The sequence below is a fragment of the Anas platyrhynchos genome, chromosome 21 (genome assembly GCF_047663525.1).
Source record: "Anas platyrhynchos isolate ZD024472 breed Pekin duck chromosome 21, IASCAAS_PekinDuck_T2T, whole genome shotgun sequence".
Lineage (NCBI taxonomy): Eukaryota > Metazoa > Chordata > Aves > Anseriformes > Anatidae > Anas > Anas platyrhynchos.
The window spans coordinates 10,384,891-10,412,870 of record NC_092607.1 but is presented as its reverse complement, the minus strand read 5'-3'; the positions used below and the strand labels follow the sequence as shown (position 1 = coordinate 10,412,870).

At 39.5% G+C, this 27,980-nt stretch overlaps 2 protein-coding genes across 5 annotated transcripts in view; both read right to left on the bottom strand.

The window, feature by feature from the left end:
- BCAS4 (breast carcinoma amplified sequence 4) overlaps positions 1 to 5,159 on the bottom strand; it is a 63,132-nt gene extending 57,973 nt beyond the window's left edge. The window contains exons 1-2 of one of the 2 annotated variants that reach the window (XM_038166387.2): positions 3,910 to 5,159; positions 3,455 to 3,515 (exon numbers count right to left, since the gene is read on the bottom strand). In XM_038166387.2, coding sequence (XP_038022315.1) covers positions 3,455 to 3,511 — 57 coding nt within the window. In that variant the 5' untranslated portion in view covers positions 3,512 to 3,515; positions 3,910 to 5,159. The remainder of the gene's footprint in view (positions 1 to 3,454; positions 3,516 to 3,909) is intronic. The other variant, XM_038166386.2, reaches the window with a different exon arrangement.
- Positions 107 to 27,880, bottom strand: PARD6B (par-6 family cell polarity regulator beta). Of its 3 annotated transcripts, none has more exons than XM_072026608.1 (5): positions 27,602 to 27,880; positions 23,333 to 23,555; positions 10,296 to 15,338; positions 9,212 to 9,406; positions 107 to 1,042 (listed from the first exon to the last, which is right to left on the bottom strand). In XM_072026608.1, the coding sequence occupies exons 1-3, from the start codon at positions 27,665 to 27,667 to the stop codon at positions 14,515 to 14,517; spliced, it is 1,113 nt and encodes a 370-aa protein (XP_071882709.1). In that variant the 5' UTR covers positions 27,668 to 27,880; the 3' UTR covers positions 107 to 1,042; positions 9,212 to 9,406; positions 10,296 to 14,514. The 3 variants fall into 3 exon arrangements, with proteins under 3 accessions (XP_071882709.1, XP_071882710.1, XP_027329097.2); XM_072026609.1 differs by having other exon boundaries at positions 9,212 to 9,324; XM_027473296.3 differs by lacking the exon at positions 9,212 to 9,406.
- Positions 27,881 to 27,980: the final 100 nt, after the last annotated feature.

The following is a 27,980-nucleotide window of genomic DNA, read 5'->3' as shown; positions in this document are numbered from 1 at the left end:
AGGTCAGGTAGGTAGCTTGCTGTTACTAGCTAAATATATCACTGCTGAATACCCACCATGAGCACCTTGCATTTGTAATGTGCATAAAGATTCAAACAGCGGAATATCATGTGTTTAAGGGCAGAAGCAAAGTTTATTGACACCACCAAGAATAAGATTGAGCCAATTCCAAACAGATTCACAGTCCTTAATCTTCACTCTAAGTGTTACACAGCCTGAAACATAACAGAACAATAATACAAAACAATAGAAAATAGATACAAACAAACCTTAACACTATTTCTTCAAGGCATGCTACTACAAGACCACAGTAGGCAAGAAAAAAAGCCAAAATTATGTCTAAAAAAAAAACCCCAAAAAAACAAAAAACTTGGCCCCAAACAATTAGCAGTTACTTATCAATTGCAAGAGAGGAAAACAACATTATTAGGGGCTCAGAACGTTTACAACACCTTCAGAAATGGTTAAAAGGGACCTGCTGCAAATCAGTGTAAGCAACACATTTACAATTATCTTCAATTAGGTGCTTACTAAACAGACCATAGGAGTTCCTTGCAGGTGATTCTAGGAATTATTGTATATTTATCACTAAGATCTGAAACAAAGCCCATTAAATAAATTTCAAAGTTATGATGAAAACATGGGGTGCCAAGTCCTCCTTAGTTAAGACAGTAATTTCACAATCACTTTAAAAATTATATAAGCTGACATCGATGATAAAAATAGTTTATCCTCTTCCATCACTCACTTATGCCCCTAAAGTCAACACTTTCCATGCGAGAGGAGAAACATTCTCAGCAGAATGAATCAGAAAGCTATTCTGGGTTGAAAATTAACCATTAATTTCTTTGCCAAATCACGTTAACTCAGATCAGTTCAACTCAATTCATAACAGAGCCACACCAAGGCTAGTACTGACAAAGAAAATAGGTAGTGAGGGGAGCAGTGACGTTTGAACGTATCCCAAAACCTTAGCCAAAGGCACAACAGCACCACTTCCAGATGGCATTTTAATGTTCCCTTCTATCCACTGTTGATTCTCCTGTTTATTCATGGAAAGAAAACAAAAAAATAATTAAAACCATGACTTTTTTTGTAACTTAAGAGGGGAAACACATGCAGTCTAGCTTTGAGGTTAGCTTTCTTTTCAGACTTTTATGTATTATATACTGTACCCATAGTAAAATCTGCTCCTCACCACTTCCCTTTGCTGTTGAGGAACAAAGGCATGTAATCTCTTCCCTATCTTATCTAGGGCTTGGCATAGAGAAGCTTATGTAACTCCCCCCAGTGCTACTTTCACTTCACCTCAACCTGAGTATTATGCTCCCATGCACCCTTGAAACTATTTATTTGCTTTGCCCCAGGATACATGTATTTATTTTTTCATTTCTAGATTGTTCCTTTATACAAACATTTGGGTCAGGTATTGTATACCATCAATCCTTCATTCCTGTGATATGTGAATATAACATTGTAACTTATTCATTATAGAACATTTAAAAAAAAAATCAGCATTAAATCCCTTCTACAAAGTTTTCCAAAAAAGTCTTCCACTTTCAATCACAATGTTAAGCTGCCTTTGTCAGAACTCGAAGTGCTCTCCTAGCATGTCATTAAGATGAAAAGGTAGGCACAGAAAACCAAAAATAGCCAAGCCAGAGAATCACACTGCTCTTTATAGCATCACAAACTCAACCAGGAAGGTACGTTTCAATATTGCTGAAAGTTATCAGGTTCTTCAGTACGATGTCCTCCTATGCCAACTTCAGAATACTGAAAAAACAATCAATGCATAAAAGGAAAACAAGAGCAGAATTGCAAGTGCATTTCAGGAATGAAACTATAAGTCTTTCACAACAATTTGCAGGGTATCTTCATATCAGGTAGGATAATATGCCATGCAGCAGTCTTGAAAGCCTTCATTTAGTCAAATCTTCCACTCGAGTCCACAAATACCTTATTTTGAATTCCATCATTACCATAGTTTTATTTGCTACAACTGTTACACAAAATTTAAAAATCATAATGAAAACTAGGAATTATATACTAGAGGTAATTTCTAATTACAAAATAATAATAATAAAAAGCTAAACTACAGCAACTCTGTATGAAAAGGAACCGACAGCCTTCATTGTGATTTCAGCAATACTGTTTGTGATACACAATAAAGCTGAGCTAGCACGACAAGGCCCACAGGAAGAAACACTTAAGAACATGCCATGAAAGCTATGATTAATCCCTGCGTAGGAAAATACCTTAATTATATCACTGCTCTGAACAAACTACCAATATGTGCAAGGATCAAGAAAGATCAGCATTAAAACGAGTGCTTAATAGCAGCAGAAGATGCCTGAAGGAAACAGAATGACTTGCAAGTAGCAAAGAGCACAGGTAGTTTTTGTGTTCCCTAATGAACTAACAGCTTGGCACTCAGTTACAAAAACACACTATCTGCCATACAACTCTATACACGAAGCTTGTTTTTATTAATTGGCAGGTCCTCTTTATTTAACACCAGCTTGAGTGGTACTTGAAAAAAACAAAAACAGAATCCAAACAGCTGACATGAACTAATACTTCAGTGAAACTTCTTCCCTACGCAGCAGTTCACTCTGCAATGTCATCTTAACCAAGCTGGGAAATTCGCTTTTGTAATTGTTAATAACATTAGCAGTACTTCTTTCCAGCCTACTATAGATGCCTGGACGATTACTGGAGTGGATCTGAATCCAGATGTAAGACAAAAGCTGTCAGTGGTTTAACCACATGAAAATTACGTGGATATCATAGACTAAGCATTATATCACCTCCCTGAAAATACTGAACATAAAAAACAGAACAGTGATTCCAAAATTTGTATGTAACTGGTCTGATTTATTGCAAAGCGCATATAGCCACATTTGGAAAAATGAAATTGATGGAGTAACGATGTAAAGGCAGAGAAATGTGGAAAATACTCAGGACAGTGAAACTGAGGAAAAATTTCCCCCCCTTTTTTTTTTTCCTGGAGACAAATATAAAACCCACTGCCAAAGTGAAGAAAAGGGAGAAAAAAAGCTGTTTTGAAGACAGTAATTTTAGTGTTTTTTTCTCCTTACAAGAGAAAATTGTAAACTAATGTGCCCAAAGAGAATGTCACCTCACAGCATCTCCAGACTCATGTGAGATAGGAGTTACCTGCAGGTCAGAAAGGGAGATACTTGCAAATGCTCTCTATTTTCTGTTTTCATAGATTTCCTCTCTTTTCTAGGGGAACATGACCTACCAAGTGCAATTTCAGAACCTTCCTCTCTTTGGGATCTGAAACGCTCCCTGCACGCCTTACCAGCACGGTGAGGGTGCTGTAAGCAATCACCACTGTCACCACCGTGTCCCAGAGGGGACCACCCGCACCTAAGCTCCTCAAGCTAAGCATCCTTCCACTCCATCACAGCAGCGCTCTGATCCCGACCTTAGCCGCCAGAGGACTCGGTTTCCACAAAAACAAATGACAGAGTAGCAGCCACATCCATCTGCGTTCAAAAACAAACAAACAAAAAGCATGAAAATCACTTATTCGGCTCTCCAGGAGCCCAGCTGCTGCTCAACTTGCCCCAGCACCGCATCCCCGACACAGGAGACCCCTGACAACCAGGCCCTCCTTCAGCAAACACTCCCTGTCTCCAAAAACCACGAAACCACACCGAAACCCTCTAAAGCCCCCAACCAAAAGCACGAAGGGCACAAAGGCTCCGGAGCAGCAGCAGGGAGGGGGGCTCGGTGCCGACCCCCGCAGCCCGGAGGCGCCCCGGGAGCTCCCTCAGAGGGCAGCCGGGGCCGGGCGAGCGCTCCCGCCTCACCTCATCCCGGCACCCGGAGCCCCCCGACCACCACCACCACCGCCAGCCCCCACCTCCCCCTTCCTACCTCGCTGTCCTCAGCCCCCGCCCGGGGCTCCGGCGGTGTCCCCGGCCGCAGCATCGCCTCGCCGGGCCCCGGCCGAGCAGCCGGCAGCCCCCGCTCCGCCCCCGGCCGCCGCTCCGCCTCACGGCCCCCGGCGGGGCCTGCCCGCCGCCTCGCCTCCCCTCAGCGGGTCGCGCGCGCCACCCAGCGGCGGCGGGCGGGGGCGCGGCGGGTAGGAGGGGGGGTGGGACACCCGCCCAGCGCCCCCCCCCCCCCCCGCGGGGGGCTCTGTGAGGAGAGGGGGCCTCAGGGCTGGTTTAAAGGACTTGGTTACAGCCGTACCGCTTCGGTCACGGAGCAGCGCTTCGTCAGGCACAGCTTCCCCATGCCACACTTAAAAAACAAATTTCTTTTTCTAGTGATGTGCTTCCACAAGCCCGCACTGCAGGCTAGAGGGGAGGTTAGATACTCAGAGATCAGGTGCTGGACTCAGTGCTGCCTTTTGACTCACTTGGATATTAAAGGCGGCTGCAGCTGGCAGCACAGCTTTTAAGTGCTCATAATCGCTCTGTGCCATGCGCTTCCCTGCGTGCAAATGAGAATTTAAACAGCCTGCAGCCTGGTTTCTGTGAGGCAGAGCAGAGCCCAGACCTTGACCCCACACCCAAGCTGCCGAAAGCTCCTGGCACCCTCCCCACAGACAGAGCTGCAGGAGGCACGCTGTGGAAACTTCTGCAACCTTCCGGATTCTTCTGCGTTAGGCTCCTTTACACTCCAATCTGAAACCAAAGCAGCATTTTAGACAAAGACAGATGATCAAGATGGCAGATCGAACAGAGACAGAAAGGGCCATCTGTTCATGGTAGCTGTTCTTCCTGCCCTACCTGCTGAGTAATGTGCCTCAAGGAGCACTGCCTGGAGCAGGGAGAGTGCTCACTGAGAAATCCTCTCAGCTGCAAGGGGTCAGCAGCAGCCCGCCCTTGAAAGGTGCCTGGGCCACTCAGCCTGTATGGGGCATTTATACTAGGGTCAAGGGGACTCTGTGGCAGCAGAGACAAAGCAGCATGCAGGAGTTCACACTGACTGGCTTGCGATGTCTAACTGGAGTCCATCTGCAGACAGCCACAGCCCCGAGAGAGGGAAATCTGTTAGACGCTGTGGAGAGCAAACCTGAGCAAAGCCAGATAAAATGTCATCCACTTCCCTGAAGAAACTAGAGCACTAACCAGACACCAGAGCATTAATCTCATTGTGAATTACTATTAAAAATACTATATAAATACTAAATACTGTAAGAATACTATATAAAACTACTTTTCAGTGCTTGCAGAGCCAAAGACAACAGGCCTGCATTGTCATCCAAAGCTTTTCTTGGCTTTGGGCAACACCATATTATTGCTGAATAATGGAAGAAATTTAAATTCACTTCAGCATTCATAAAGAAATGCCAGATTTATAGCCTGTGGTTTGCTGTGAAGATCAAAGAAATCAGGCTTGAAGAGGTACTTGAAGAAACAGAAAAAAGAGCTACCAGTTTGCAGGGTTTCTCCACAAGATCATTTTTTGAGTAGGAACAGCCCCATTGATTTGAATCTACCCGATGTCATTCCTGACAATAGCACCAGACAGACCCTTCTATGCTTCACTTGCAACTTAAAAAGCACTTATCTGAAAAATCGTAAGGTATTTGCAGAACCTGATCTTCCACTGACCAGCACTGCATAGAGAGAAAACACATTGCATCTCTGGGCGTAAATCTCCAAACACTCTTTTGTTTCCTTTGTTTCAATTGTGAACTCCCCAGGTCTGGGCAGACTTCTTGCTATGTATTTGCACTCCTTAACAACACAGTCCTGTTCTCTGCTCAGCCACTCCTTTACCATTTATGCTGTAGTCCCCAGGGGTCTGTACTGTGTATGTTTGAAAGGTGCACTAGATTAAACTCCAGTGTGATCTGGAAAGCATACTTGGGAAGCTTTAAGACCAGAATGAAATAGTTCTGGCTTCTGTTGTACATCACAGATTAACTGTTACGAAACTAAGTTATCTCAAATAGGAGAAAGCATGTGAAGTGGTATGTTTAGAACCAGAGTCATGGGAGTGTCAAGAAAAGACTTAACAAGATCTGCTAGACAAGAAATATTCCCATATTAGAAAAAGCCCACTGCTGCAGTTATGTAATAATACTGAACACGCATTTACAGTAGGAAGCCTTTACAGTTAAAGTTCTGCTATAACTGTTATAGTTCTTACATCAGTTGCTTCCTTTACTGCACTTAGCAGTTCTGGATTTAAGTTTAAACACACAGCTAGTCAACATTTATTTTAGATGCCCGGAAAAGAATACCACTAAATGAGATTCCTCCTGATTATTCTATATAAACTATATCATCCACATGAGCTTTACGACACTGCTAAATCTCTCAAGAAAACAGTGCTAAAAAGAACAAGATAGACAATGCATTTCTGCTGCTTTGACCAAATGGCTTCATGACCTTTGTCTTACCTGTAAGATTGGGATAAATATTTATATTCACTATCCTAACAAGTAAAGTATCAGTTTAAATATAGTCAAAATACAGGGAAGGTCACATGTTGAATTACTGACATTTTTTTCAAGCTACCAACTTTGCATGATTACTCAAGGAATCTTATTTTTTCTACATTATACAGCTCCACTTAGTAACCATCTGAAATATTTTTGAAAGACAGTAAATAGCATTTCAATATTTAATAAAATGCCCAGATTGTCTTTTGCAAGTAATTTTTGCATTTAATTTTATCCCATTTACTTTAAGTTTGCAAAAAGATACCTACTTTGTTTTACAGAAAAAGTATGAAGGATGTTGTTAGATTTAAGCTACTATGATTTAAAATTTCTGAACTTTAAAGTTCAAACCATTTATGTAACCTCATGTAGTATTCAGAAAGGCACAATAACCTGTTTATATATTCAGTGCTTTCTCCTCAGCATAAAGCTTCCAAATCCTTTGCATCTTCCAACAGAAAGATAAGAACAATTTTTATTTTTTTAACTGGGTTTGCACTATCTAGAATAATAGCAAAGAAATAAAATGGAAAAAAAATGGAAACCACTGAAAAATCCAGTGTCTCATGACAGGAATACCCTTCTTGTCCATAGAGGTAACAATGTTACAGCCATGAGTCTAAAACAAGAGGCAAGGCTTGCAAATAGAGATAGTATCTCTTACATTAAGCTGTCAGTCTAATAATAGAAAAAAAAAATAGCTATTGCAACTTCAGTATTCCTCTCTGCAGTATGTTGGGACATCCTTTACATGTATTAGCATCTCTTATTTGCTTTCTGCTGTTTCATCTTCTCTCCCATTTTGTCTTGCAGCTGTGAAAAACTAGGCTGCTTATTTTTTAAGAACTTCTTTAGGCATGCCAGATTATGAGACAAATTCATCTGTTTTAGCCACACCAATAGGATGTTTTTATTCAAGTACGAACCCCCGGACTGGATGACGTCCCTACCTTCACTAGCTCTCATCACATCATCTATTCTCATCTGTCCCTCGAGCTCTATTGCATGCTTCTGAGCACTGCCAATGCATCTGTGACTATATACAAAAAGAAAAATAGTCTTATCAGTAACTGGGTATTACACCAGGTGCTCAAAGAAAGCATTCTGAAAAAAACTCATTGCACTACAGAGGAAGAACCATATTCTCCTCTAGAACGGAAACATGGGTGGTAATAAATATGCACTTAAATACTTTAAATGTAACACAGAGCCCAGCATAAATCTCTCACACTGATGAAATGCAAGGTATTTCCTTATACTTTCAGGTAATAAAGTAGTAGTTCAAGTGGAAAGGAATGTTAATTGGAAGAACAGGAAATTATATCTTATTAGCAACACTTCTAAATGGCTGTAACAAGAAATGCTGGTAAAATAGAAAATACTTCCTCAAGTCACTTCACGCTTCATATTTCCAAAGCACTTTTAAAAATCAAGCATACTACACTAAGTCCTCGGAGAGACGTTTATCTCCCATTTGACAAGGAAAGTACACAACTGATCTGTCATAGCTGCACAAGGAGTCTGAATTCTTAAGTCTCGGCTATGATCTCACCTCTCCAAGAACCAGCTGTAACATTTCTTGCATACTTCTACAGCATCCAAGAACAATACTGTTACCATCCAACGCATATTTTTCAGCATGTTAGTATTGGAAGCTGTTTATGAAGCTACCTCAAAGCATAAGCATGATTCTTGTTGCATACAACAACCATATCCATCAGAAGTAATTCTGTCAAGTCTAAAACTTGAGTTTTAGCCACAGCTAATCTCAAAATAACAAGAAAACTTCAAAGGGGTTATTATTTAGCACTAATCTAAATCTTTCTCCTGTATTGATACCATGTGTGTATTAATTTATTCCTTTTGAAAATTCAAGCAAGTCTATCTGCAACCATACATTAATTTTGAATTTCATAAAATAACTGAAGTTGTAACACCTCATTAAGAGCTTATCACCTTGAGAAAAGTTAAATGCTGTTGGTATTTAAAGGACAGACTGGGTAAGAAACAATCTTGAGAGTTTAGAACAAAGTATTTCTCCTTTGGCTTGAGAGTTAAGATAAGAACCTCACCCTCTGTATAAGGTGAAAAGATAAACGCCACTCACAGGAAAAATATTTGCACCAATAAACTCACAAAATAGAGTAAATGTTTGACTGATATAGTGGCTGTAACTTGTTTCTTTTACTTTTTGCTTACATACAACCTGGGTACAAGTGCAGAGATGAGGTCCCAGTTAAAGACCCACTTTGTGAGAAATGCTGATACTTCTTGGTTGAATTTTATGGATGAGTGTGAGGAGACCTGTCTCCAGTTTTGTTTTCTCATATTTAGGGCAGAATGCATTTACCTATCTGATTGTGCACTGAGTGAAGACTTTTTTGGGCAGCTAATGGCTAGATAGACTGGCTGCTGTCACAGAAAACAAACTTGTGATCTTGAAAAGTAGTTTTTCCTCAAATATTGTTCTCATGTTTTATTGTATGATATTTTACAGTTACAGTTCTTCCTCAAGGAGGCAGCAGCAGGTAAAGGTAGTCTTCCTTTTACAATTAGTTTAGGAAAACAACCTGTAGGGATTGCAGTGACTTGTAGAAATAGCATTGCTCATTTGTACAAGTATACATTTCGTTCTCATTCATTTTAAGTGTCCCTAAATAGCTTCCGTACTGTGTCTCCCCTACAGATTCAGTCCAGGTCAATATTAACATTTGGACAAGAGAAGGCTGGACTACTTAAAAAGATCTTATCAGGCTTTATATCCTCATGGATACATACCTCCTATGCATTCCTGCAGACACATCCCTTAGTCTTCGTTGCTGCAATAACCTCATGCCATTGATTCTTGGTGGATTTTACTGAAGACAAATTCTCTCAGACATGGAAGCTTGCTAGATGGCACAGAAGCATTAATGGGTATTAATGGCCTAGCCATAGAATCCGTTCCCTTGCTGGTAAGAGCACTTCCTACCTCTGTAAAAGTAGTACCTGCATTTAGCATCAGTTTCAAGCAAGCCAAAGAGCATCGTAGCAAGTACATTTGCAGAGAGCTTACGTCAACACCAGACTTATTCTGTGAAACCACACCTTATATGAAATTGTTTCATATAGTCTCAACATATTTTTGACCTCTAGGGAGAAAAAATTTGCTACGAATCAAGTAACTCAAAGTTACTAAGATGTGGAAATTGTATTTCATTGCACTTTTTCAATCTACCTGATGGTATTTTATTTCCTCATACAAAACTATTTACACACAGGTTTATTGCCTTTTGAATTATATGATATTTTTCAGGCTGACCAGTCCCCTGCTACCCACTTCTGTTACACAGAAAGAAAATCCTAAAATGCAGATAATTGCTACCACACCAGAATTTTCACACAGGATGAATTTTTAAATCTGACACTGTTTCAAGAACATCTTGCTAACTTCAGCATTCCTTTAAGAAAGGGGTGAGCTGTCAGGTTCTGCACAAGGAAATCCAGACAAAAGGCATTCAAAATCAAATACATGATAAAGTAACTGGATTCTTTCAGCTGCATATCACTATTAAGACACAGTAGTACTGTTTGCAGACTTTGTCACCTCCCATGGCTACCTCATAGGCAAGTTTGTACAGTACTGTTCATACAACTGAAGCTACAGTCATACACGTATAAAGGAAGGTACAGGATAGAAGTCATATGGTTGGGCCTGAGACCAGCAGGCACAAAAGCTTTACACAAAAGGACTAAAGAAACTGAAGTGTTTTGTAGCTAGGTAAATGTTTACAAGGGCTGCCAATGCGTTAGATATGGGACAAAATATTTGTAAGTGGATCGAGTACAAATTAAAAAGCTGCAAGAGTTATAACATACTTACAGTAACAGTGAAAGCCTCCAAATTGCCAGCAGCAAATGGTGAAGGAGGATGAAGAACCTTCTTCTAGTTTCATGTCCTAAACTTTACTGCAAGCAGTCGTCAGGCAAGTGATACAATGCAAGATCGATTATTTGCAGCTACTGTAGGAATGAGCACATCACAGGTCAGACAACGGGACTGAGGGACAAGTTTCTTGAACTCTTGCATCATTTCCACATGTAAAGATTTGTTTCAGAGGAAGGGAGGAAGGAGCAGAGGAAGCAAACATTTAAGGCTACTATGAAAACAGAACCCACTTAGCTGCCCAAGAGAAAACTCAAGCCCAACTAGATTCACACTTCAGAATAAGCAAGAGATGCATTCTTCCTCATTTTTACCTAAGAGTAATTGAGAAAAAAAATATTTCATTTCTATATCTGTTTATTATTCCAGTCTGTAAAAATATAAGACTAATATACAACTACTACAGCTAGCTTGATTTTGTAAAATCAATCTTCATTCAGTGAGATACCAATGTACATTATACATTGAAGTTGTAAGAAAAATACTGATATTTGACATTTTAAACAAGTTCATTCATGTAAAAATCACATTGCAAGGAAAATTTAATTAGAAAATACATAATATTCACAAAAATACACATGTTAAAGACAGCTTGTGAGAACATTGTCCTAAATTTAATTCAGCTGTGGAAAAACATATGATTCACAGTTAGGCTTGACTTATCCAGTACCTTAGCAGAACTTCAAAGTAAATGCATCTTAATTCTATGAAGAATTTACTCTTTCCTATTAAGGTGCACTTAAACCTCCCAGTCGCAAGAAAGGAACAACTTCCCCCATGCATGTACACAACATATAACACTACTCAGAGGAATTTTAGTTTTCCACTCCATTTTTGAAATAATTTGGATATTTATAAATTAATTTATAAAATCTGGATTGAAAATACAATTTACATATATATGATACGTAATACACAAAGATTAACATTAATAGCAGCTTAATATTGTCAATCATGCATAGCAACCGCACTATCACTTCTGGATTTTTTTTTATAGCTAAAGATAAAAATTTGTATAAAAACAGTCAAGCCTTTAAGCATTTTCTTCCAAGGAGAAAATTGTAAAGATGTTAAAAATATAGGAGGTAGTGAATGAAAGGCTAACGATATCAGCATATTTTCAAAACCCTATACTGAGCCCCAGTACCGTTTATATATAAAATTTAGCCATTCATAATCAACCATTGATCATCCTGAAGTAACTATTTAAAAGTATTTCATTATAGTGTATGCATTAGTAAGATATGGAAGAACTTTACAAATTTCATGGTCACTGCAGCATTAAGTGATTATATGCTGTGCAGTCTGTCATTGTAACTAAATACACTAAAAAAACATTTTTAAGGTTTAATTTTTATTTTTTAATCAAGTTCCAAATGCTTAGTTTTACTATATATGTTATCGAATTTCTGTAAAATAGAACATTATTTGTTAAAAAATATCATTGCATGTATTTAGAGATCAATCAATCAGTTTGCAGGAAAGGTCCTACGAGGTGAATCCTCATGCAATTTATAGTGGGACCCTAGTTACATTTCTACAAGTCCTTAATACTGGCATATATATGCAAAATATTCATGCATCTGTTAAAAGCACAAATTAGGTAACACAAGAGTTTGGTAGCACACTCACTTTGGGTGTTTGTACTTGAGCAATGAATTGCCTTGTAACATTAGCAGTCTCAGACTCAACCCCCCTGTTTAAGCTCACCTTGCACCTAAGCTGCAAAATACTGAAGTACCACAGTAGACCCAGAATGTATTTCCACCAAATGAAACCATTACATCTGAAGTAAGTGCACTACCAGTTCATCTTCTGTATCTGTGGACCTCATTCTCTTCTCATCCACGTGCCTTTATTCCTTCGATAATTCACAATACATTCAAGTAAACAAAAGGCACAGAAGTGCAAACTAGCATAATAAATGAAAGTCACCATTGGCTGATGATTTCATACAGGAAAGTCTTCTGATAAAGGAAAAAAAAAGATATCTTAAAGTAAACAATCTTCCTTCAATAAAGGAAGTGTAGAGCAGCACTGACAGAAAATATGCATATTTAAGACGTACACATTGCAGAACCATTTATTTTTCCCATTTCACACTAAGTGGATGTAGTAACTTCATTTTAATAATTAGCAATATAAGTAAAACACTTAAATTCTTGGTCTTGTGGGAAAACATTCCAGGGCCTCTCCAAATGCATACTAAGGAAGCCATAAATCAATCCAACAAAACCACCCTAACCTGCACTCGCAATGCATGCCCTTGCCTGTTATGCCAACTCTCCGTAAAGCAAAAGGGGCATTAACAAAGCCTTCCTTGACATCTATGAGACTCAAACTCCAATGTTATTGAAGGCTTGAAAATACTTGAGATTATTAATTCAAAATTAAACATCACTAATACCTGTAGCAATTTTGTTTGTATAATTACAAAGAGCTTAAACAAATGGAGTTTTACCCTCTGATGTGCTCTGAAGCCTTTTACAGGTGCCTTAACATTACTCTCATTTAGTAGAATTACCAGAGGTAGATGTTTCCCCAAGATAGACTGAGGAAAAAGAACAGGATTAGCCTCCTTTCCTGCTTATTACATCTCCCCGCAGGGCAGAACATGCGTGCAAAAACCCGAAGTACTGGCTCTGGTAAGCACAGTACAAGAACTGGCCGCATCCTACCTCTCTCAGAGGCTAGCCTAGACTGCTAGATCCCTGCTGAGAAGCTCCATGCATCCTTCTCCTCAACCCTATTTGTTCCTATCTCATTTTCCTGCAACAACTTATGTTCCCACCATAGGATCAGGTAGGGAACAGTGCCAAGTGGTGAAAGGGGAGATCTCAAATGTGGAGAGAGTATTGTAGAAACCTTTCCTTACAGTTGTCCTAGTAAATTTGCAGCTGATTATGTGCATGCTTGCTTGTACATTTGCAGTATCAGGACTTGTCATCGGTATTTTGCTTTAAATACAGCAACTTTGTAAGATTCAAAACACCCAATCAGCGGTGCACAGGAAGATCAGTATTTATGGTTAAGTTAATTAAAACAAATAGTTTTAATAACAGCTCAAGTTCTATTAAAGCCTCATCCTGACTTCAAGCTTTTTTTCTTTTTAATCAAGGAACTTAAGTCAATTTAAACTGCTCTGAATCATTTAGGTTTGAAAAAAGTGACTTTTCACATTTGATTCACTACAACAAACTTTTGCTAGTAGAAATCTTTACAGCTTCTACTAGGACTGATTTTAACATAGATTACATAGTATGTTATTTCCATAGCATTATGTTTACATCTGAATTCTTTAAAATTTACTGGGATTAGCAACTAAATCCAATGATATCCTTAAGTATTGCAAACTAAAATGAGAACAGGTCTTTGAGATACAGAAGTATTAAGACTTTCACATTTGAGTTCAAAAATCGTAGTGTCATTAAAAGTAAGTTAACATGGCCATAAAAGGCAAATTAAAAACAGTAAAGGTGCCTGACTAATGAGCCTGTGGTTGCACATTCATTTACAAAGGGACACAACTTCAGAAGCCCCCACCTCCAAGCCCTGACTGTTGTCAGTGTGCTGACCCCTGTCACCTACCACTGTTGCTCAACAAATCAGGGAGTTTGACCAACTAAGAATTATTTTTGTTTCCTCGTACGCAGAGCCACACAAACAGCCCTACCAGCAAAACAGCAGACCAGAACAGGAATGAAGTGGCTAAAGCAGCACCACCGTACGTAAGCAGCACTTCAGTTGAACATGAAACCACAGCACATTAGATAATCGACCTCACACAATAATGGAAGTTTGCTTCTACAGAACCAGTAGTATTTCACATAAAAAAAAAAAAAGAAAAAATCAAGTACCTTTAAAAGAAAGCTCACAGCCATCTCTTAACTATCCTTCATTTTCAGTTTAAATTTTCCTCATCCAATTTCAGTCAGTTATGAACTAACTGTTATCTTTGTGAAGTATTTACATGGAAGTGCAGAATTAACTGAAGTTAGTCAACTTATATCATTTTGAATGTCTCATATTTACTTTTTTCTCCTTTTAATCTAACTGCAGTGCTCAGTAGATGGAGAGGTATAAAACATATTACATATTAAACCAAATCAAAACATGTATGGCATCCTTGCTAAGTACAAAGTACACCAATGTAATTTCATAGCGTTATTATAGTTCCATCTTCTAATGATTTATGATCTGGATCTTGTACTTCATATTCCATGCTAATGCTGCCTGCTGAATGATTCAAGTTCATCTCGCTGGAAGGAAGGAAGCCGTTTTGTGTTGACTCATGGAGTTCAATTTGCGTCAACGATTCTATGCTTTCGCTGGTAGGTGCAGCTTTTGGAATCTGCTGTGGCTCGCCACTGTCTTCAATAACAATGTCCTCTTCATCGCTCTCTTCTTCTCCTTGCAAGAAATTTGCTAAAATATTTGGTGTGCTACTTGGAAGGCTAGATTCAGTAGACTGACCAGAGCTGCCAGAAGTCCGACTGTTCCTCACAACGTTATTTCTCTGGTTTGCTGGTCTTACCGTAATGATCAAGTTACGGCTGTTTGCAATCATCATGTCTGTAACCTGATCAAGGCTTTTTCCTGAAACTTCTATTCCATTCACCTCCAGTACTTCATCATTGACAGCCAGCAAGCCTGTGCTTTGAGCCAGACCTCCAGGGACAAGCCTGGATATGAAAATCCCCGGAACTTTCTCTAATCCATGGGGTGTTACTCTGACACTAGAGCCATCTCGTATATAGAATCCCAGGGGTTTGTCAGTTCCATACTTGTAAAGCCGTACCCTGCGATGGGTTTCTGGAAGGATATCTACGTCTATAATAGAAGACACCGGTCTGAAGTCTTGCGGCATGCTAATGACAATGTGTGGCTTCTTCTTGTGGTTATCTGGACGTAACACATTTGATAAGACATTTTTCTTCCTTGTCATAGTATCGGTACCAAAGGCACTGTAGTCTGCATCTTCTGTAAGACATAGCACATGCATGATTAGGTCACTTTATATATGGTCCATATGGCATTGCTATCATGTTTTAGGTTAACAGAATGAAACGCCCAGCCTAGAAGGTTTAAGGCTTGCTATAGTAGAAACATCTCTCTATACTTGAAACAAGAGCTTTAATGTTATGGGATTCATCAACGTTTGTAATGGTTTCTGTTTCCTACTACCAAAGGAAAAACAGTACCCAAAAAAATTAAAGGAAGTCAGCAGTAGTAGAGACAAAGAATTATATTCTAGCTGCTCGAGAAAGGTTAGAATGGAAAGAACGAGTACATTCCTAGAAACGCTTTAATTTTATTCAGAGTAATTCCACTTGCTAGTTTTCTCTCCTCAAGTTTCAGATCATTGGAAAAGAAAGAATGAAAAAGGGAAAGCAGCCAGCGTGCCTATTATTGCCTAGCTCCTGGAAGCTGGCCAAGTGACCTGGATTCAAACTCCAGAAAGCTTATTCCATTCTGCGCTCCTTTCCCTGCCCCCCTGTGCAATGTAGGTAAAATGGCTGCGGAGCAGGAACAAAGGGACCTTACACACACACACATTTCAAGCAAGATTGTTCAAACAAACAATACTGCCACGATTTGGTACAGAAGTGTACAAATGGCTTAGACTGTCTTTAAAAAAACACATGCAAGTCAAACATCTTTAACAGGAAAAAACAGGTTTTGCAGAAATAATCTGATGTCCAAAATGCCTATGTGCCAAAGGAAGCTTTCATTAAGTATACTCCAAAAACGATGAACTGAAATGCATTCAGATCCAAATTCCTTTGGATCTACACTGGTATCGCTGTGATGTTGCATAGACTTTTCTGCAGTGGATTAAAATAAAGCAGAAGTAGTTTGCACTAACCCTGGGACTCAGAATGGAGGATTTCTTTGTAACATCACATTATGATGCCATTGGTATGGCCACAGAAATAAAAGAATAGCTTTACATTTTAATCTGTGGATTGAAATAACTATGGGAATGCTTATCCTAGTGTGAAATTTCAGGAGAACTGTTCAATTGTTGATGAAGTACAGCATGAGTCTGTAAACCAGAAGACTTCCCCCCCACCCCCCCATACTAAGATGAAGATATGAGTGCGTGTGCCAGCTGTACTTGGACTTTTCACTTCAGATGGCTTAACCAAAAAAGAACAGAGAAAGTAATTCCAAAGCAATAATCTATTCCAACTTGCAATACTAACTCTTTCCTTCCCTGACATCAAGGCTACTGAAAATGAGTTGCTTTTTTAAAATATGCAGTTCATTTAAGACAACTGTGGACTTAGAATTCTACAACATAGAATTCAAAATAACACAATTTAAAGTTAGCCTACCAATAAAGTGATTATAAACTCATTGTGTGTACAGAATAGTAATAGTTCATCAACTGTTTAAAGAATGTCTTGAAGAGGGCCTAAATTTTATATATATATATATATATATATATATATATATATGAAAGTTTTTAGTTGAAGGAACAGATCACATCTGAACAGGCAAAGCCATCTACTAAGGACTGAACATCTGTATCAAACTAAAGTTTAAAGATTTTAACTTTCCTTACAAGAGAAGTTGCTTAACGCAGAGGGGAGCAACTTCTGAATAAGTTTCTGATACATTAGTCTTAGAAGTGACTCCTGAGTATATCTCAGCTACTTTCAGATGACATGGATGCCTCACATAGTAATTTTTACTTCTGTTCTTCCTCACATTTGGCTATCTTGTCATCCAGACCACTGCTTCTGTAAAAACTGCTAAATGAAGAAAGGCAATACTAACAGACTGTTCCACGCGTTAATTTACTACAGACAGCCCACAATGCTCTTACTTCACACGTACAAGTATATGTTGGCTTCTCTCCCACTTCACACACTCAGCTTCTGTGAAATCTGTTTCCCTGCCTTAGGATCTGCACATGTAATAACAAAGCTAATCAAGAGTCTCACAAGGAAAAATAAGAAGGGAAAAGCAAACAGAAGAATCTACCTGCACCAGCTACACTTGAGCACGTTAAATTAGGTGACTGAATACAAGAAATAAATTTTAGTTTAGTTGGGAACCCAAGAGGCTCTCTCAGGAAAGCATGGAATTACTGCTGTTCCTCAGCAGAATATTTCAGTAGAAAAAGGTATAGTTTAAGACTAAATTAAAATAATAACAGATCTAACACCAAGCAAGAGAACTTTAGAAATAGCTTAAAACTTGTTCTTCAGATGCTTGAGTGTGTTAAGTCAGTTTTGTGTTGGAAGAGAGGCTCTGTTTAAAACAACCACACGCAAAAACAAACTCCCAAACCAAAGAACTTAACAGGTGGACTATGTCTGAAGTGTAAAACACTTCTCCAAATGCACATTTCCAATTTCCTGTGTAAAATGCATTTTGGAATATCTGACTGAAGATCAGCCATTAAAAAATCCTGCACTCCATAGCTGAAAACTAATATGTTAATTTTCTTCAGACAATGTGGAGCAATTCTTTTAATCTTTACTTTAAATTTATGATCAAAGAAAGAAGTATGAGTAGAAGCTTTGCCCTTATCTACTGACAACCCATCAAACCAGTTTCAAGTTAGACATCTGGTCATTACATTGTGAGGATTTTTGCAATTCAATGAGTTGCAATAGCCTTACTTTATTTGGAACTACAGCTGCTTACAAAACAAGGGCAATTGTGAAATAACATTAGACAGAAGGGCTTTGCTTCAAAGATCTTTTGGTGTTAAATACAGAGTAATGCACAAGTACAGCAAGGAAGTGATAATAAAGGTAAAGATTATCAGACAAACAATAGATAATGGTGACCTGAATGTCAGAATTCAGTAACAACGTTAATGAGTGCAAAGGTTAATTTTTAGGTCATGATTTCTCCTTCCCCCACCAGCAGCTGGTATGCATTGAAGTGATTTCAAAAACTATGTAAGAACTTCTGTGCAGTCCATGATTAAGTACTAAGATTTCTGATGCTCTAAAGCTCTGGTTTTTATGCTGCACAAACAGCGGCAAATTCAGCAAGACCAGTAAAAAAATATTCCAAGTACCAGAGAGACACTGCATGGACAAGACACATCGTTTTGCCTCATTTCAAAAACTTTGCTTCTTTTTGGTTTGCATTGACACATTTCTAGACATCTAGTGCTGCATTACTCCCAGCTATTTCTTTTGGAAGTTCTCCATAAAGCCATTGACTAAGTTGGATGCGCTCTGACTGATTAGTTCCATATTGTTCAGACCTTAGGCCATATTTTTTTTTATTAGAGTAAGCTCATCAAAAAAAAAAAAGAAAAAAATGTACATGCAGAACATTTTGGGTTAGAGCATAAAATGCTGACAAAAGCAACGCTAGTATGTAGGTACCAATTAATACTGGTACCAGTGAAGCACTAGGTTTCTACTGGCTTTAGTATAGGCATTGCTTTGAAAACAGTATCAAAACATTCTAGGTATTGCTTTTCTTACAACTCCTCTTCCATATCAAGTATTGCAACACTAAAAGGTGTTCACTTTCTGGTTTTCCTCCTTCAATTCAAAGTGCACACATTCACACTCTCGTCAAAGATTCAAAGTACATGGCGATTTCATACATCAGCTATGACAGAAACGTGTACCGTAGCGAAGTTCCCAGCTTCCTGCAGAGGGCTGGTAAAGCTCCTCCAGCTTCCTGGCAGGCCACAGACCGTGATCCCCCTCCTGCCGCTGCCAGGCCCACACGGTAGGTTTGGAATGTGCTAGCTACACAAACATACAGACACTGCGTGCATCCCAGAAGATTTACTGGCTCTTGCAAATGATCACAGTCTGTTTCTGTGCTCTACCCAACAGTTAGCTCTAGAACCATGCACGTGGCTTTTCACAGCTTCCTTCCCTGACCAGGACAATTTTGGAGCACACAAAAAAGTCATCAGCCTGTGTGGCTTTCCATGACTATCAGCAGATTAGGCCCTACATTTTTGTCCAAACCACGTCTCTCAAATTTGTAAAACATGAAGTGTAGCAGCAAAAGGACTGGCTTTGAAATAAATCTTATGTAAGTACATCTGTAAGAACTTACATCAGAGACTCAAAAGTGCTTCTGAAACTAAGAACAGAAATGTATTGGAAGATATATAAAGGCTGTTACGGAACAAACACTATCAGAAATCTTAACACTGAGCTGGTACTTTTGCTTTGAGACATACTTCAAGTTAAATGACACTTTGCTGAAGTGAAATAGCATCCCAAAATTGGGAGCTATGTACATCAAAACATTTAAGAAACTGTAAAGCAGAGGAATCTTGGGTTCTTGCATCGTAACTCATCTTAACAGTGTAAGAATTCAAAACCAGTACAAACCTTAGGATACACAGTTAAAATTGTATAATTTGGAGGGGGGGAGATAGAAAAAGGTTGATGAAAAAAAAACTCATCTCTCCATATCTCATCCAAACAGCATGACTGTTTAACTTCACTGCTAAACAACTTTTCTAAAGCAATATTCTCAAGTACAAAGGCATCTTTGTTCTGGCACCTAGCTAATCAGTTTAAAGCTGCAGTGCAAACTATTTCGGCATAAAGCCAAAGGACAAGGTGTTAACTACAGATAATGTTAAGAAGAACGTCCACATAGCATAGAATTATTTGTTAACTTCAAACTCAAGGTGGCACCAATCTGTATATGCTTACTACATGAAATTTAAAACAACCAGCAAGTGCCAAATCTGGTTTCAATTTAACATAGTTCAAGACATATTTACAGTGTTTTTCTGATCTGCTTGCTAGGCAATGTAAAGTTACCCCTCAAGAATTACATTTGCATAAACCCCAAATCCTTACTACAGTGGAGTACGAATACAGTTTACCATTGTAAAATAAGATCTAACAAATCATGTCTTATCTAGTGACACATTATAACAAAACAGTATTCTCAGAAAAAGGACACGATGCAGCTGGGATCTTCCCCATTATTCTAAAAAGCCAATTTGTCTTTTCACCAAAATAAAGCTTCCTCATAGCAGAAGTCTACTTTAATAAGTAGAAATTAATTAATTCAAGAATCTACTTTTTACTCTATAAATCCATGTATAGTGCAGAACTGATATTGTAATTTACGATTCTTACAAGTGAGCTTCACGGACGTTAGTGAAATACATAGTCTGAGTTATTGTCTGTATTATTTATCTATTTATAATGCAAAATTCCCCATGTCAAATTGCCCTTTAGTGCCTGTGGGGACTGTCTCCCCTCCATGATTTTATCTCCAGTAAGATTTTTCTCACAGACAGAGCGACTCCCATGCATCTGGATTTAATCATGATACATCAGTCTAACATTTAAATTCCAGATGTCAACAGTACCTGTTAATCTCTTAAACTGCTGAATAAAACTCCAATAGGCAACTACTTTCTGCAAACAGATAGCCATTCTGAATTTGTGCAATATCAAGTTCTAATTTAGACCTAACACTGAAAAATAAATATTTTACAGAAAGGTACTTATGGTTAGAAAAATTTGAGGATGAATACTTTCATTAGAAGATCTCCAGGTTTCTTACCACATTAACTAGCATACACATGCTTAGGACAGACAGCTTTCCAGTTTTGCTAAATAGGGGGTCAGAAGTGATTATTAGTCGAAAGTATGCTTACTCTGACATGACAAAATTTCTAGGTTAGACTTGTGTTACCACAACTGTCACATAGTACAATTGCAAAAACACCCTGTTGCTCTCACTTCAACCCGTTGAAGTGTTCTTTGGATGCAGATTAACACTTTACCCTGGATTTTATTGTAGTCTGCACGTATCTTACACTAGCTTTCAAAAAATAACGCATTCTTCTAGACCAGTAAAATAACGTAATAAAATTTCATATCTTAAGACAATACAAACTTTCTCCTCCACACTGCTGTCACATTCCCCAGTGGCTTTTTGCCAAAGACCTTAAATTCCCAACTATCCTTGCTGTGTATACAAAAAGAGGACACTTTTTCAACAGAAAACCCATAGAGAACCTTTCAGCTGATTTTATATAGTATAAGAAAAACCACAACAAAGTTGAATTGTTTTTCACTGTAGTTTCAGAACAGCACAGATCAGAGCAGCCCCACTAATAGGAAATGTTTGTTCAAGTATTTGATTCTCAGATTTAGAGGTACAGTCAATAAACTGCCACAGCCGTGCAGATGAATTAAATCACACCTTAACAGTAAGACTGCTGCACATGTACCTCAAACTCCTGCAGCTCAGCATTAGTTACATAACTTATCAGAAATAAAACACAGAACCAATTATTTCCACATTTTCCATCATATAGACCCCTGTTCTGCAAGACAATGATGTTAAACCTCAATGCAATCAACAAAAGTGATCAAAGTGGTCACAAATAACTTGGAACAAAGTACAGCGCTGGAAGTGCTGGACTCACCAGGTTCCTTATTTCCTAAAGCTCTACAGCCAGAAGGCTAGTGTCAAAGGGAAGGTGATGACAGCTACTACTTTCTATAAAGCTTTTCTTGCCAATCAATTCCCATCATGATAAACTTATGTGGGTTAATCTTATTTCACGTTCTGTATATTATATCAATTCTATTCTCAGTTTCTTGCAGAATTGTAAGAAATAATCCATCATTCTCTAAATAAAGATACAAAGAATGAAGTGTTAAAGATGCTACACTAGTATGAATTGGCATTAAGAGTTTAATGCTAGTAACAATTTATAAACATATGGTGTTAAAATGTAACCTCAATAATCCCAGTCTGACAAAGTAGCTTATCTGTTTCCGTCATATGGCTACAGTAAGAGATTAAATGGAATCGTAGACCTCTTCTACATCACCATTCTATTAAAGCAAACGGTTTGTCCCCTTGGCAATTCAGGGATGAAAGCATATAGTCCTTGCTATACTACACTCAACAAGACAAATACATTGTCAGAAACACAGCAGCTGGCAAGCAGCCACACTGGTTTTGAATATTGTTTTTGTGTCAGGCTGCTTGTTGTGGAGCTTGTTCATTTTGTGGAGTGGGAAAGTCAATAAGAGCTTCTGATGCCCTAGTGTTTTCTAAGGAAAATATGTCTGCCAACAAGCAACAGCCAGAAACAGCACGCATCTGTACAGAATAGCTAGGGAACAGGTCCGTTGACTGTGTTATGACAGGAATTGCGCGTGCACACGTTCACATACATACTTACGCACATACATGCATCCACACACACTCCTGTATGCAAGTAGGTAGAAAACCAACAAACGCAGAGATTAATTTTTCTTGGCTTCTCTGGAGTAAAACAATTTCAAGTCCCAACACTACATTCCACCCCCTTCTCCAGTTCCTTATACTGGATATAGTCTGCTAGACAAGAACAAATGCAACTTCAAAATTGATTTCTGATCAAAATGAAAGCAGACACTGAAAAAGACAAACTGAACTTGTACCTAGAAAACACACTATCGTTAAAAAGCAAGTTGACAAACTAAGCAGCATTTACATTCGTTTGCACAATCAATTTGTCATTTTGAAAGCTTCTGATTGTTTTATTAGAAAAGTGTGATAAGAATAGCATATTCAAAGTTAGTCTTTATACTGATACTTAATACTTTATGTAGTAAGACCTTGCAGATTCTTTTCCATGCTGTAGTGGTCTTTCCCCATGTCTGATCAAGGCTGGAATTTTAAATGAAACGCATCCAACATATGGAGCATAAAACCCTAGAAATACTGAGTTGAACGTTTATTTTCATTTAATTAAATGAAACCAGAATGAAGCATTTGCTAGAGATTTAACTTGATTTTATCCAACCAAACTTAATACAAGAAAAATGCACAAAGCATAAATAGGTTGCCTGAGGAAGAAACAAGAGAGAAGAATTGTAAATAAATTTCATGATCTATAATTATGGAATTCAACGTTGTAGAAGAGGGCATTTCCTCCACACGTCATCCTGTTACTGCAGCACGGTACTGCAAACAAATGATTCACCCGCTTCAAGTGTGCTTACCTTTCCTCTGAATGAAAATCCTAAGTAGAGGATTGGCTGTGGAAACTGCTTTATGATAGTTGTCGTCATTATTGATAGGCAGCAGGTCTCCGTGAATGTCTGTATATCCCACTAGAACATCAACATTGGGTATCTTGTGCACGTGCTGCAGTAATCCATAGAACTCCTCAAACTTCCCAGGTTTGGACCTCTCCAGAGAAAACCGTCGAAACTCTGCTCCAAACTATAACAAAATATATCTTTATTTGCATGGAAACCCAACATATACTCAAGCAAAAGTATGTTTCGTAATTAAAAGAGTAAACGAAACTATAACCAATAATTTTGAAGGGGAGTACAAAGGTCCATTAACATTGTTTTTTCCAAAGTTCTCATAAGCTGCTTTCACTGCTGTTTGTGTTGAAGCATTTGCTAATGCGGGAAGCTAGCATTAAGGTGACAAACCAGTGCAAGAATAACAGCAGATTCTCACGTGCTTCTGAAACAGCCATGCTCTGGGTAAGGGAGGGAACTGATACCCAGCACTGATGTTTGTTGGTGTCTCAAAAACAAGCGTGATTGACTTTCTGTGGTATGTGACTACCTGAAGTTTTTCAAGGAAGTTTCTGAGCACATTAGAATGGCATGCATAGCTTGATACGTGGCTCTGGTTAATGCATACAAGGCTTAGTAGTGTTCGTATTCCTAGCTGTTCAGACCATAAACAAAAAGCCACTTTGACCTGACAAATATAAAGAACGGCTCCCGACTTGCAGCACAAACTACGCACGTGCAGTAAAGCTTTAGTGAGATGGTCTTAAGGCAATTCTGCTGTTGCTTGGAAAGAAATCAAGTGGGAATCCAACCACTACCCCCCTTAAGAGCATTCAGAAGATTTGTCTCTGCCAACAAGACTCAAGTCTTGACTGCACAGCCATTTAAAATGTAGCTGCATCCAAGGTTTAAAACAGATCAGGTGCAGACAATACACAATGCCACACACTTCATCAGTGGCATTTTGCATGTGCATTTAGTCATTATGATCATCCAACAAAAAAAAGAAACACCCAAAATAACCCAGCTCACTATTCCACTAAAACTTTACTCCCCTAAGTAAGATACAAGTTTTTTTTATTAACTAATGCTAACAATGCTTCAAGCTCAACTGTAAGCAGAGCACGAGGGCACACGGAACAAAATACTGGCTGAAGTCTGAGCTTCAGTGTCCTGTATGTGCTACCTGCAGCAGACCTGAGGGTGCACAATACCAGGCCTCCAGACCAACCCTACCTTACATTTGATTACAGCCTTTTGAAGAATAAAGGCTTCAGAGTTCACACATACAATGAAATGAAAACAAGGAGATAAAGACCCTGATGTTCGTAGGGTGTTAATGTGCTAACTCCAACACTACACAGCAAAACACCCTGCCCTGCCCCAACACCTCTCCTTCCTCCAAAAGGTGCAGTTAAAGGCTATAAGCATTCCTCTCCTAGAAACACTCCAATAATAGGAACATTAAGTCAGGAGAATGATTCATGTGTGCTCACCAAAAAGCAAACAGCCGCCTGCAGGAGGCCCTCCCTCCACGTCAGAGGCAGCATGCTCAGTTATGACGTTGGGAAAGAATTTGTCTCGTGTTCCTATTTAATCTTGCTTCAGCTATTTGAAGTATGAACGCTACAGAAACTCTCCAGGCATTGCACCAAATTCCATTTGCTTGGCTTTGAAAAACTATGTAGTTTAAATACTATTACGTTAAAAAAGCCAACAAACCTACTCTCAACTTGAAGGAAGTGTTAAGTCCTACTGCAGGAGGCAGACAAAGGACCAGCTTTTCAAACTTGGGATTTTAGTTTTCCACGTGATTTTATATGAAGTTGGTGCAAACACCAAGAAACAAATCATCTGGCTATTACTCCCTAACGGGGCTTGCCAGATGCTCGATGCTATTAGGAAGTAGATAAACACAAAAGTAAAACCATGCAATTTCATGGGCAGTTTATTTTATCCCTCTGAATTGTTTTCGGTTTATATCAAATATTGCACTCCAAGCCATTAAAGAAAAAAAGATGCACTGGCAAAAATTAACAACTTGTAAGAAGTTTAAAGGAGACAAAAGATTCAGAGAGACTAATTTAAGAAAGGAAAGCTTCCTGCTGCTGGAGCTGGTTACAAATACTTGCTGTTACGTGGTAACTCATCTGGGAAAACACAAGCTATGTCAACTTACTAAGTTACTAAAGGACACGATTAAGACTGGCCTTTGAGAGGAATCTTTAAGTGCTATATAACACAGCCTACTGCTACTATACTATTAGTGGTCTCCAGCAACAGTGACAGAACAAAACTTAGAGCTACTGTATCCGTCTTTGTCTTATCAGTATTAGATTTCATTCTGAAAAAAAAAAACCACCACCACCACCAACAAAAAAAAACTGTTCCAAGTTGTAAGGGGAAGCAGGACAGGGACCTGAACTTTCTATCTCAGAATCCAGAAGTTTATTTGGGGGCTTTCATACCACCACCAGAAACTTTAACAGGGTGTATAAAACTTGTCTGTGATTAGAGAAAGGGTTAGCCAGAACAAATACACTATGGGGCTTCCCAGGGTTAGCTCAGAACAGTTACCCAAATTGAGCAAGCTAGGCTACCAAAATAATTTTGCTCATATAACAAGTACAGTTGGGCTGTGCTGACATCTCTTTGTCAGTAAGGGCACAATTATTGATTTGGAGTACCTAAATAAGGAGCTGTGCATCACAGCCTTCAAAGCCAGGCGGTAATGCTCCCCTCCACCTCCCACAGAACCTTTCTTTTCAGAATTCCTTATTTTCATAGAAGGAAGATGACTACCATGCTATATTAAATCAAGGTAAGTTTAAATAATGCATTAGCGACAAGTAGTTCGAGGAATGCCTTGAAACCTGCTTTATAATATGCACTTAAGAGACAGTCCCTATTCATTAGAACTTCAGCACTTCTCTATGAATACCAAAGGGTGCATCGCTCAGCTGATCTCCAGATACATTTTAAATCAAGCAAAGCACATGATGGGCGAACATCAAACCTAGCGATCTGGGCTAAGGCAAGGCATATTCCACAGCAACAGCTATGTTTAACTAGTATTTGGAAGCGAGGCTGCCAGGTATTCCTGTGTATTTTGACTTTGGCCACATGAAGGTTAAGTTAACAACACTTTAAAAAAAAATCATTACCACCAACGCAAGCTAGAGAAGCCAACCACACGTTTTCTAGTAGAAGTTTCAGCATTTTGCCATATTAATCTTAAAAAAAAAAAAAAAAAAAAAGAAAAAAAAAGAAAAAAAGACACCCAAGTCCTAGCTGCTTCACCCACAGTGCAGTCGCGATACCTGATTTGCAGGAAACGACAGGACACAACACAGGCAAACAGAATGGAGACTGGTTTAGAAAAAACAGAGACACAAGAGATGCATTTACAAATAGAAGAAAACACATTCCTGTAGAGGTGAGCACAGACAATGGAAAAGGGTTTTTAATCTCAAGTTACATGTATTTTTTAATAGCTTGACACGACTTAAGATGTCTCAGATCCAACACCTTTACTGTTGTAAATTTTAGTTTACAAGTAACTGCAAGATAATAAGTCAAGGAAATATTATCCATCCAAACCAAAACAAAGAATAAAATGTTTCAGAACCCTAAAGATTTGCCAACAAGACCATGGCTCAGCAGCACCCAGAAATTAACAGTTGGAAGAACGGATGCAGAGATAATGATGCAAGATGATTCAGAGAACCGTGCGAAGCTTTGACAGCAAGGAACTGTTGGTATAAGCCGTAAGAGAGATACGGGCTCGATAAAGTAACTCCCAGTGTAAAGTCCTTGAGGAGTTTTTAAAGGCAAGTGCTGTGTTAAGGGAAGGCAGCCAGGTAACTACTCTACCAAGCAGAGCGAGCTGTAAGAATATGCTCTACTTTAAAAACAAAAACAAACAAACAAAAAAAAACACAATAGAGTATAGAAACGTAGAGCCATTAAGTTAAATAAATATATATATATTTCTTTCCAGGTTTGGACGAAGACGAGGTTTGGGCTTTCCGCCTAAACCCCCTCTTTCCCCTCAGACACCCGCACCTTCTCCCCCTTCACCTCCTTCCCCTCCTGGGCAGGGCTGGGAGCCCAACACCCCCCCCAACCCCTCAGACCCCTTTTATCTCCCCCCGGGGACCACAGACGCCCCCACAGCGCCCCGTGCCCTCAGGGGGCCGGCTCCAGGTGAGCCCACCCCCGCCCCGCGGCACCCACCTTGCTCTTCACCTCCATCGTGCCCAGGCCCCGGCTGCCCGCGGCCCCGCGGTGAGGCCGGTTCATGCCGCCGGGAGGGGCCGCACCTCAACCTCGTCCCCTTACTCGGCTCCGGGGGCCCTCCGAAGAGCTCTGGGGAAAGGAGCGAGGCGCCAAGGGAGGGATCGAGGCGGGGAGCGAGGCCCGAAGCCGCCCGCCCCCGGCGCCCTCCACCCGCCGCCTCCCGCCGCCCTCACAGCGGGGCCGGGGCGGGGCCTGGCGGCCGCCCGCACCTGCCAGCCGCGGGGGAGGCGGGGCCGCGCCGCCGAGCCGCCACCGCGCCTGCGCAGCCGGGCGGGGCCGCGCACCTGCCGCTCGCGGGCATGCGCACTGAGGGGGG

Excerpts from the sequence above, each read along its gene's own strand:
- PARD6B (XM_072026608.1), bottom strand. The coding sequence starts at position 27,667 with ATGAACCGGCCTCACCGCGGGGCCGCGGGCAGCCGGGGCCTGGGCACG. Across the intron at positions 23,556-27,601 it reads CGATGGAGGTGAAGAGCAAG|TTTGGAGCAGAGTTTCGACG; the intron begins GTGGGTGCCGCG and ends ATTTTGTTATAG. Across the intron at positions 15,339-23,332 it reads GATTTTCATTCAGAGGAAAG|AAGATGCAGACTACAGTGCC; the intron begins GTAAGCACACTT and ends TATGTCTTACAG.